This window comes from Moschus berezovskii, chromosome 2 (genome assembly GCF_049115385.1).
Source record: "Moschus berezovskii isolate FMDL1 chromosome 2, NW_MosBer_1.0, whole genome shotgun sequence".
NCBI classification, from domain to species: domain Eukaryota; kingdom Metazoa; phylum Chordata; class Mammalia; order Artiodactyla; family Moschidae; genus Moschus; species Moschus berezovskii.
This window is the reverse complement of record NC_142461.1, coordinates 766,500-777,630: the sequence shown is the minus strand read 5'-3', so window position 1 is coordinate 777,630 and position 11,131 is coordinate 766,500. Positions and strand designations below refer to the sequence as shown.

Genomic DNA, 11,131 nt, shown 5'->3' with positions numbered 1-11,131 from the left:
CCTGAGGAGGAGCCAGAGAAAGGGCAGAAAGCTTCATCTGGGAGGGCAAAGCCGGGTCCAGCCCCCAGCCTCAGTGGCTCCATCTGTTAAATGGGTGGATGGCCCAGGACCCTGGAGGCCTCCCCAGCCCGCCATCCTGTGAAGTTGCTCCTTACCCTTCCGCAGGGGCCTTTCTAAAGTCTCCCCCACATCCCTGTGTGTTCCTCACCAGGGAACCCCAACTCTCAGGCCCCAGGGTCCTCCAGTCTCCCCATCTCCCAGGAGGCACATTAACAGCAGAAGGACATCTGTACAAAGCATTCTTTAAAAAAATGGAGTTGTTACAAAAAACACAACAGCTCTGAACAGTTAACATTGTAAAAAGGTATAAAAATACAGTGACCCAATTCTGAGGAACTTGCTGACAAACACTGAACTAAGAGGGACAGACCTCTGAGCAGCCACAGGGCCTGCCTCAGGCCCAACCCTCATTGCGAGCGCGCCTGCGCCCAGGGTCAGCCGGGGACGGGTCTCTCCAGACCAGCTGTCAGGGGGCCCTCCCGGGACGGGGCTGAGGGGGCCCCCGAGGGGGCAGCTCTGACAGGCTGGAGCCCCATCCTGGCCCAGGCACCCCGCCCCTCACCCCTGAGAGCTCCAGCCCAGGCCCCCTGGACCACGCTGAGGGCACCCCTCCCGTCTGGCCCAGCCCGGGCCCCGACGCTAGGATGCCGGTGGAGAGGTGCTCACTTCTCCAGGGGCCCGGAGGGCGGGGAGAAGGAGGCTGAGCGCCTTCGAAGCTCCTGCTGCAGCTGCCCCTTCAGAGTAGACACCTGGAGAAGAACGAAGAATCCGGGCCCACCCAGGCCCAGCCTGGGCTCAGAGCCGGGGAGAGGGCGGGACCCCAGAGGGTCCAGGGCCGCTTTCCGGGAAAAGCCAAGTGTCCTAACAGCCAGGGAATTCCCTCCCCTTCTCTATTCCGCTGGGCCTCTCCTTAGGGGCTCCATCCCCTCTGGCGCTAGTGGGACTCCAGGGCGGACCTGGGCCCCAGCCTGACCCACGGGGCAGCCTTGCCCTGCAGACGTGATGCGAACGACGGTCACGGGGAGCCTGTGAGCTCAGCTCGCCCAGGAGGAGTGCCCTTGGGACTCTGGCTGTTAATCTCAGGGAAAATGGCCCCTTGAGCCCCTGGGACTGACTGTGAATCGCTAGGTTATCCTGAGGCCAGCTGTGCCACCGGCAAGACGGCCCGCCAAGGAACGGAGCTACGGAGAGGGGACCGAGCCCCAGTGTCCAGCCATGGCTGACACCAGCCGGGATCCACCCCGACCGTCTCAGTTACCGGCGCCCCCAAGCATCTACGTCCAAAAAGGGCAAGTGGCAGTGAGACCCGCCCTCTCCTGACCCGGCCCAGCTCGGGGCTCAGCTTCCTGCGGAGAGCCCCGCGTACCTGCTCCTCCAGCCCCCGCACCCTCTGCCGGTGGGCGCGCTCCCGCGCCTCCAGCGCGCGCTCCGTCCGCACCTGGGCGCCGCGCAGGCGCTCCACCTCCTGCTGCAGCTCCGCCGCCTCCAGCCCGGCTGGGCTGTGGTTCTGCTCCAGCGACACCACCTGGGCCTGCGGGAGGCGCCGCCGGTCAGGCCTGGGGCCGCGATGCGCGCACGCACATGTGCGCGAGTGTGAAGGGCCAGGCCCTCTCTGGGTGGGAGCCCCGAGGGTCCCTGCGGGCAAAGCGGGGCTTGCAGGACCAGAGCTTTGTCTTCCCCAACCCAGCCCTCCTGGCCTGCAAATCCTGAGTCAGGTTGCTGAGTGATCCACTCAGGGGCACAAGCGCGCATGCACACACACGCACACACACACACATGTTCAAATGCAGAGACAAACCCGTATACATAGTCATACAAGCAAGCATGTAACAACCTGTGTTCACGTGGATGTGCGCATGTGTCCAAAAGCCCAATCCTCTCACATACGCACTACACACACGCATGTCCAAGAAGACACCCAGGGCTCCGCGGGGGGCTCAGTGGTGAAGACTCCACCCACCAGCGCAGGAGCCATGGGCTAGAGCCCTGGTCCTGGGGGATCCCACACGCCCCAGAGCCCGTGCCGCGACCAGAGAGGCCGCGCAGTGAGAGGCCACGGGGCACACTCGAGGGGTCTCTGTACCCAGAGGAAGCCTGCAGCAACAAAGACCCGGCACAGCCACAGTAAAAGTATTCAAAAACGAAGATATCTGTACACAAAGATACACCGTACGGACAAAATCCTAGTACCGAGACATGCCACATCCACGCACAAGGTCCACGCTACACGCACAAGAGTCCTCCCATGCACACTCATAGCTTTCTATGGCCACAAGCGTGAGCACACACCCACAAGTGTGAGCACACACCCACAAGCGTGAGCACTCCAAGCATCAGCACACACACATAACCGTAAGCACACACCCCAAGCGTGAGCACACACCCCAAGCGTGAGCACACACCCACAAGTGTGAGCACACCAAGTGTGAGCACACACCCACAAGCGTGAGCACACACCCACAAGTGTGAGCACACACCCACAAGCGTGAGCACTCCAGGCATCAGCACACACACATAACCGTAAGCACACACCCCAAGCGTGAGCACACACCCACAAGTGTGAGCACACACCCACAAGCGTGAGCACTCCAAGCATCAGCACACACACATAACCGTAAGCACACACCCCAAGCGTGAGCACACACCCACAAGTGTGAGCACACCAAGTGTGAACACACACCCCAAGTGTGAGCACACACCCACAAGTGTGAGCACACACCCACAAGCGTGAGCACACACACATGTGCGCTGATAGGCCTTTAGCATCTCCATCTCTCTCCACTTTGGAGAGGACCCCTCCCTCTGAGGCCTGGCTCTGGGCCACCCCCTCAGGACTGTCTGGGCTTGCAGGTTGTAGGGGCCGGGAGCTGGGTCCAGGGCTACAGAGGGGCAGAGGGGCGGGGTGTCCAGGGCGGGGTGGGCAGCGCTAAGACCTCCAGCAGCTGGATCTGCCTCTGGGCCTCAGCCAGCTCCAGCTCTGCCCCCGTGAGCGTGCGGTCCAGGCGGCCCTTCTCCACGCTCAGACGCACCGTGTCCTCGTGACTGCGGAGCTTCTCCCGTTCCACCTAGGCGGGGAGGGCAGGGGGCGTCAGGGTACCTGGGGAAGGATGGAGGTCCTGGGGGCATCAGGATGCCCAGGAAAGAGGTAGGTCCTGGGGGGGGGCATCAGGGTGCCCGGGAAAGGCGGGAGGACCCAGAGAAGCTCAGGGAGGGGTGCTCAGTTAGAGGGGACAGGGCCAGTGGGCACACACAAGCAGGGCTGGGACCCAGGGGCAGCCCAAGAAGGGCCCGAGGGGTACGGCCCACCTTGTCCAGAGTGCTCTTAAGGGCCGCCCGCTCTTTCTCCAGCTGCAGGGCTGAGCGTTCCGTGTCCCGCTTCTCAGCCTCCAGCTGGGCCAGGGCGCTCTGCAGGCTCCCCAGGCACTCCTGCAGCCGCTGCCGCTCGTCCTGTGCCTTCTGGGCCGCGTGCAGGGCAGCAGACTCAGCCTCCTGCCGCTGCTGCAGCACCTACAGCAAAAGCCAGAGAGCCCCTGATCCCCAGGGCCTCAGGGTGGGCATCCGGAGCCCCATCACGCTGAGGGTGATGAACCCAGCCGCCCGGCCAACTCACGAGACGAGGCTGTTATTAGGAGGACCACAGCAGGGAACGGTCCCCAGGGCCTCAGTCTCTGTACCTGAGTAATGGGGACATGGATGAAGGAGCCGCGCTGCCTCCCGGAGGCAGGGCCCAGCCTTGGGAGGAGGTGGAGGTGAGTGGGAAGGGCCCTGGCCCTCACCTCCTGCAGCTGCTGCCGCTGCCCCTCGGCCTCTGCCCGCCGCAGCTCCAGGTCAGCCAGCTCGCCCCGTAAGGTCTGCAGCTGCTCGCCCAGGGAACTGCTCTGCTTCCGCGCCTCAGATGATGCCTGCCGCGCAGCCTCCAGCCGCTCCTGGGGGAAAGGAGGCGGTGCCAGGCTGCCTGGGGGCCCTGGGCAAAGGGCTCCCCTCTGCCCAGCACCTCCAGGCCAGGCTCACAGCCCATAATGCGGGCAGTTCTCGCACCTGCACGGTAAGCCAGAATGCAGGCCTGGCCATGGTCCCCATGAGGTGGGGAGCCCCCAGACCCCAGCCCTGCTCCTGCGGGCCTGCCCCAGGGCCCCGCACCCCATCCTGGCTGTCGTGACTCCCCCAGTCTCCTCACCGGCTGATCCGTGTACTGGGCCGGCCCCCCCGAAAGGGCGCACCCATGGATGGCTCCCAGGGGCCAGCTCTCCACCAGGCCCCCCACAGCTGGGCCCCAGGGCCCCCATACTTGGAGCACTTGGCGGTCATGTTCACAGGCAGTCAGGGCCTTCTGCAGCTGAACGTTCCTGTCCTGGGTGCTGGCGAGGCTGGCGCTGCTCCGGGTCAGGGCCTCCATCAGGCCCTGCACCTTGCCCCGCAGGAGGCCCTCACTCTCCTCCACCTTGGCCAGGGCTCTGCTCAGCCGCTCCACTGTCAGCCGCAGAGTGCTCGCCTTCACCTCGCCATCCGCCACCTGGGGGAGGATGGCCCGAATGGTCCAGGTGTGCCCAAGCCAAGCCCTGCCACCTCTCTCCAGGCCTTAGTCACAGACACTCCTGGTTCCCAGGCGCTCCCATGGGCTCCACCAACAGCTGCCTGGCCCAAGATGCACTGCCAGTTAAGTACCCTCTTGCAGGGTGCCATCAACCGAGCTGTCCCAGACCCTGTGGTGGTCTCCCCACTGCTCCCCCACTGGAGGAGAAAGGGTAACCACCACCACCCTGACAGTTTTTGTGTTCTCGGCTTAGGCAGGTGATGGTGTAGGGCTAGCAGAGCTACTGAACATTCCAGTTAGAGCTGAGCTTCCTGGCAGCCAAGGCAAAAAAAGGAAAACTAAGCACTTCCCTGGTGGCCTAGAGGCTAAGCCTCCACACGCTCAATGCAGGAGACGTGGGTTTGATCCCTGGTCAGGGAACTAGATCCCACCTGCTATGACTAAGACTCCACGTGCCACAGCTAAAGAGCCTGCATGCCTCAGCTAGGCCAGTGCAGTCAAAGTAAATAAATATTTAAAGAGAGAAAAGGAAATGAGTGAAGTCTCTGTCTCTCCATACCCCTCCTTTCAGTGCATCATCAAACAGTCAATTCTAGTTTTTGCCCTGCCCCTGCTTAGCTCCATGATCTCGGGCAGAGACCTCAGGTCTGTGAGCCTCCACGTGTCCATCCGTGAAATGGCGTAATGACAATACACACGCTGCCTCACAAGGCTGCTGGGAGAGTAGGGCTCCCATGACGCCCCCGGCTCGGGGCAGGTTGGGGGGACCCACCTGCCTCTGCAGCGAGTCCGCCCGCTCCTGGAGGGCCTGCGCCTGCGCATCCCGGTCGCTCAGGCCCAGGCGGCTGCGCTGCAGCTCCCCCTCGAGTGCACGCCGCTGCAGCTCCAGCTTGACGCTGCGGCTCTCGGACGCATCCAGCACCTCCTTCAGACGCCGCTTGTCACTCTCCAGCTTCGCCTCGTTGGCCTTCATTTTGCTGAGCTTCTCCTGGAGGTGGGGGAGGGTGATGGCAGACCACCCGTGCCCCCCACATCCCTCAGGTCCCGTGGAGAAAGTGGGGGCAGCCTGGAATGGGCTGGTCCAACCCCTCGCTGTGGGATCAGGGGTCAGCCCCTGACTCTCCTGTGGCCTCAGCGCCTCCCCTGTTTGTGGGGTGACTTGGGGATCCCAGGGCACTTTTCAGCTCCACCCAAGTCTCACGGGCCGTGTGGTCCAGGCTCAGCCTCCCTCCCTGCACATCCAGGGAGCCCACATCCTGGGGGCTCACAGAGGGTGGGGGGTGTAAAAGTGCAGACTCTAGGGCCTCTCTGCTCCGCCCCACGGCTCTCTAGAGGATGGTCCGGAGCTGCCCGGTGGGCAGGGGCCCGGGGCCCCCCTGGGTTGTAGGGGATGATGGTCCTTCCCACCCCAAGCAGGGTGAGCCGGTGAAGGGGCCTAGGGATTGGGGACAGGGCAGGAAGACAGACCAGAGTCCCTTTCTTCCCGTCGCCATTCTGGAGCTGGACAGGTCACGGGCTGCTCTGACTGCAGCCCCCAGGCCCGGCCCCCTGTCCACGGCCTCGAGCCCCAGCCCTGCCGTGTCTGGACCCCGCTGCTCCACACTGGCTCCTGCCCAGCTTTGTTCCTGGCCGCTTCCCGCGCCCTTGTGGCTGGGCCCACGGCCAGAGCTGGAGCCGCAGACACAACAAGCCAGCTCAAGCTCGGCCGGGAGCCAGAGGCGGGGGGCGGGCTGCGGGGGCAGGCAGGAGGGCTGGGAGAGAGGTGGGGATCTGTGCCTGCAAGAAGGGCTCAAGGCTCCAGCAGCCTGGCCGTCAGCACCAGGGCCTGTGCGTCCTGCCCCAGACACACACACGCACAGGGATACACAGGCATCCCCCAAACACACATAAACCCCCAGAACAGCCCCGGTGTGGCTACACAGCAACAAAGGAAACAGAGGTCCTGTGAGCACCATAGGTGTGTTCACAGTGTTCGTGCATGGTCTCCAAGAGAGAATTACTAGTCTCTCCCTTTCATAGATGAGAAAAATGAAAATCATATGGCGAGGCAAGAACTCAAATCTACGTCTGTCAGCTGTAAATGCCCAGACTCTTTCTTCTATAGCCTCAGCACAATACCAGACAACAAATTCTGAACGTGCTTTTGCAGAAAATCACAAGCTAATCACTTCAATGGATGCTGAGAGACCCACGCAGACAGAACACTGACATGCACGGGAGCACTCACAGGCATCCACGCATGGACAACCATGTGCGGGAGCACTCACTGACACACACAGGCAGGGAGCACTCACAGACATCCACGCATGGGAGCACGCATAGACATCCACGCATGGGAGCACGCACATCCACGCATGGGAGCACTCACAGACATCCACGCACAGAAACACTCAGACACCCACACACGGGAGCAGTCACAGACACCCACACACGGGAGCAGTCACAGATATACACGCATGGAAGCACTCACACCCACGCATGGGAGCACTCAGACACCCACGCACGGGAGCACACAGACACCCACGCACGGGAGCATTCACAGACACCCACACATGGACAACCATGTGCGGGAGCACTCACAGACATTCACGCACGGGAGCACTCACAGACATCCACGCACGGGAGCACGCACATCCACACACAGGAGCACACACAGGCACCCACGCAGGGGAGCACTCAGACACCCACACACGGGAGCTCTCACAGATATACATGCATGGGAGCACTCAGACACCCACGCATGGGAGCACTCAGACACCCACGCACGGGAGCACTCAGACACCCATGCACGGGAGCACTCACAGACACCCCCACAGGCACACCCAGGCCCCCCGTCCCGCCGCCCTCCCCGTGGCCCTCCCTCTGCCTACTTGGCTGGCCTGGAGCTCGCTCTCAGTGGCCTGCAGGCTCCTCTCCAGGGTGGCAACGCGTTCCAACACCGCCCGATGCTCCCGCTCAGCGCGCCGCACGTTCTCCTCCTGCTGCACCAGCTCGGCCTGCGCCCCGCTCAGACGCCCGTCCACGCTGCGCCGGGCTGCGGCCCCCACCTGGCCCGTCAGGCTTGGCCGAGACCTGATCCCTCAGAGCCCTGGGGGTTGGGGGTCTGGATGTGGGGTTCCCCCCAGGAGGGTCCCCTGGAGAAGACTGCCTCCCACCTCCGCGGGAATAGCCCAAGAGTGAGGCGAGGATGCCAGGGCAGACCCACCTTCCTCACTCTCGACCACGGCCTTCTCCAGCTGCCTGGCCCGTGAGGCCGCACCGTCCCGTGAAGCCTCCGTCTCAGCCAGCTGCTGTCTCAGGGCGCTCGTCTGGACGCGAAGCTCATCCTGCAGCCCAGGCGGGGAGGAGACCCGGCTCTGACTGCAGCTCCCTCCGCAGCCCCTTGCCCCTCACCGCTCTCACTGGGCCGTGGCTCCCTCCGCAGCCCCTCGCCCCTCACCCGCTCTCTCTGGGCGCCCCGCAGCTCCTGCACAAACTCCTGCAGGGCCCCCCGCACGGCTTCCGGGTCCAGGTCTACAGGCGCCAGGGAGACAGCCGGTCCTGGGGAGGGCGGCTGGGACCCAGGGCTGCGTTCCACGGGGTCGGGGCTACTGAGCCCTTCCACGCTTCCTAGAGGAGGAGACATGCTGGGGACACAGGAGCCTCTGGCCTCTGCTGTCTGTGGGGTCCCAGTGCAAAACGCCTACTGCTCCCCGCAGCCCCCGTGAGCTTCCCACGGCACCGGCTGGGTCCCTCTCGCTTCACCTTCCATCAGCACTCACAACCCTCAAAATCAGGCCCCTGTCCTGGCCATCCCCTGCTGCTCGCCCTAGCATCAATCTCCCTCCTTATAAGCTGGCCCGCTGATACCACCCACAGCTCCCGCGCTCTACAACATTCCTCCCTACAACGGTTCTAGGGTCTCTGCACATGCTAACCCTTCTCTCCCCAAGGCTTGTCTGGCCCATTCCTTTAGGTCTCAATGTAATGATCACTCCTCAGAGGCTCCCTGACCCCAGCCTTGGGTGGGAGTGAGCTCCTCCCCACCTGGGGGTCCAGTGTCCACCCCCACCCCAACCACAAGCACCACGAAGGCTGCATCCCCAGGGCCCAGTCTGGGGTAGACACTCCCTCGCTTCAGCACCTCCCTGTACTGATCGCTAAGGGCTTCCCTGGCGGCTCAGATGGTAAAGCATCTGCCTACAGTGCAGGAGACTCAGGTTCAGACCCTGGGTCAGGAAGATCCCCTAGAGATGGGAATGGCAACCCACTCCGGTATTCATGCCTGGAGAATCCCATGGACAGAGGAGCCTGGAGGGCTATTGCCCATAGGATCGCAGAGTCAGGCACAACTGAGTGACTAACACACACACTCTGAGTGCTTATAATGTGCCAGGTACTGGACCAATGATCTCCCTACATCACCTCATTTCATCCTCACAGTAATTCCCTGAGAGGTAAGGACCAATCTGCTCCCTTCACAGGCTGCACAGGCTCACAGCAGATTCAGTCAGTCCAGTCGCTCAGCCATGCCTGACTCTTTGCGACCCCGTGGACTGCAGCACGCCAGGCCTTCCTGTCCATCACCAACTCCTGGAGCTTGCTCAAACTCATGTCCATTGAGTCGCTGAGGCCATCCAACCATCTCCTCTGTCGTCTCCTTCTCCTGCCTTCAATCTTTCCCAGCATCAGGGTCTTTTCCAATGAGTCAGTTCTTCACATCAGGTGGCCAAAGTATTGGGAGTTTCAGCTTCAACATCAGTCCTTCCAATGAATATTTAGGACTGATTTCCTTTAGAAAGGACTGGTTTGATCTCCTTGCAGTCCAAGGGACTCTCAAGAGTCTTCTCCAACACCACAGTTCACAAGCATCAATTCTTCAGCACTCAGTTTTCTTTATAGTCCAACTCTCACATCCATACATGACCACTGGAAAAACCATAGCCTTGACTAGACGGACCTTTGTCAGCAAAGTAACATCTCTGCTTTTTAATACACTGTCTACATTGGTCATAGCTTTTCTTCCAAGGAGCAAGTGTCTTTTAATTTCATGGCTGCAGTAGCCATCTGTGGTGATTTGGAGCCCAAGAAAAGAAAGTCTGTCACTGTTTCCATTATTTCCCCGTCTATCTGCCATGAAGTAATGGGACTGGGACTCACTGGAAAAGACTCTGATGCTAGGAAAGGTTGGGGGCGGGAGGAGAAGGGGACGACCGAGAATGAGATGGCTGGATGGCATCACCGACTCTGTGGACATGAGTTTGAGTGAACTCCGGGAGTTGGTGATGGACAGGGAGGCCTGGCGTGCTGTGATTCATGTGGTCGCAGAGAGTCGGACACGACTGAGCGACTGAACTGAACTGAATGGGACTGGATGCCATGATCTTAGTTTTCTGAATGTTGAGTTTTAAGTCAACTTTTACACTCTCCTCTTTCACTTTCATCAAGAGGCTCTTCAGGCCCTCTTAGCTTTTCGCCGTAAGGGTGGTGTCATCCGCATATCTGAGGTTATTGATATTTCTTAGCTCAATCTTGATTCCAGCTTGTACTTCATGCAGCCCAGCATTTTGCATGATGTACTCTGAATATAAGTTAAATAAACAGGGTGACAATATACAGCCTTGACGTACTCCTCTCCCAATATGGAACCAGTCCACTGTTCCATGTCCGGTTCTGTTGTTTCTTGACCTGAATGCAGATTTCTCAGGAGGCAGGTCAGGTGGTCTGGTATTCCTAACTCTTTAAGAATTTTCCACAGTTTGTTGTGATCCACACAGTCAAAGGCCTTGGAGAGTCAATAAAGCAGAAGTAGACGATTTTCTGGAACTCTCTTGCTTTTTCTGATCCAACAGATGTTGGCAATTGGATCTCTGGTTCCTCTGCCTTTTCTAAAACCAGCTTGAACATCTGGAAGTTCACGGTTCACGTATTGCTGAAGCCTGGCCTGGAGAATTTTGAGCATTACTTTACTAGCGTGTGAGATGACGGCAATTGTGCGGTAGTTTGAGCATTCTTTGGCATTGCCTTTCTTTGGGATGGGAATGAAGACTGACCTTTTCCAGTCCTGTGGCCACTGCTGAGTTTTCCAAATTTGCTGGCATATTGAGTGCAGCACTGTCACAGCATCATCTTTCAGGATTTGAAATAGCTCAGCTGAAACTCCATCACCTCCACCAGCTTTGTTCGTAGTGATGCTTCCTATGGCCCACTTGACTTCACATTCCAAGATGTCTGGCTCTAGGTCAGTGATTACACTGTCGTGGTTATCTGGGTCATGAAGTACTTTTTTTACAGTTCTTCTGTGTATTCTTGTCGCCTCTTCTTAAGTGATTTGCTTGACCTCAAAGCTTGGAAGATCCAGGGCTGCGATTGGAATGCAGGTGCCCCTATTTCCCTGCAGAAAACGAACTCTGCTTGGGAGATGACCGGCAGTGCAGAGGGGGTAGGGGCAGGGCAGGCGGAGACAGGACGGCACCTAGAGGCCAACACGGGAACTGCAGGCCGAGGAGCCCGCCTGCCCTCAGCATCCTCTGCCCAGTGACGCCCTAATGGCCTCGT

General features: G+C 60.2%; 1 protein-coding gene across 3 annotated transcripts in view; it reads right to left on the bottom strand.

Annotated features, from left to right (window-relative positions):
- Positions 1–286: 286 nt before the first annotated feature.
- Positions 287–11,131, bottom strand: part of CROCC (ciliary rootlet coiled-coil, rootletin) — a 53,970-nt gene continuing 43,125 nt past the window's right edge. For 2 of the 3 annotated variants that reach the window (XM_055397018.2, XM_088842864.1), the window contains exons 28-37: positions 8,034–8,203; positions 7,800–7,920; positions 7,465–7,628; positions 5,367–5,582; positions 4,349–4,573; positions 3,837–3,986; positions 3,367–3,567; positions 2,994–3,125; positions 1,427–1,591; positions 287–809 (exon numbers count right to left, since the gene is read on the bottom strand). In XM_055397018.2, the coding sequence (XP_055252993.2) occupies positions 723–809; positions 1,427–1,591; positions 2,994–3,125; positions 3,367–3,567; positions 3,837–3,986; positions 4,349–4,573; positions 5,367–5,582; positions 7,465–7,628; positions 7,800–7,920; positions 8,034–8,203 (1,631 nt within the window). In that variant the 3' untranslated portion in view covers positions 287–722. The remainder of the gene's footprint in view (positions 810–1,426; positions 1,592–2,993; positions 3,126–3,366; positions 3,568–3,836; positions 3,987–4,348; positions 4,574–5,366; positions 5,583–7,464; positions 7,629–7,799; positions 7,921–8,033; positions 8,204–11,131) is intronic. The other variant, XM_088842867.1, reaches the window with a different exon arrangement.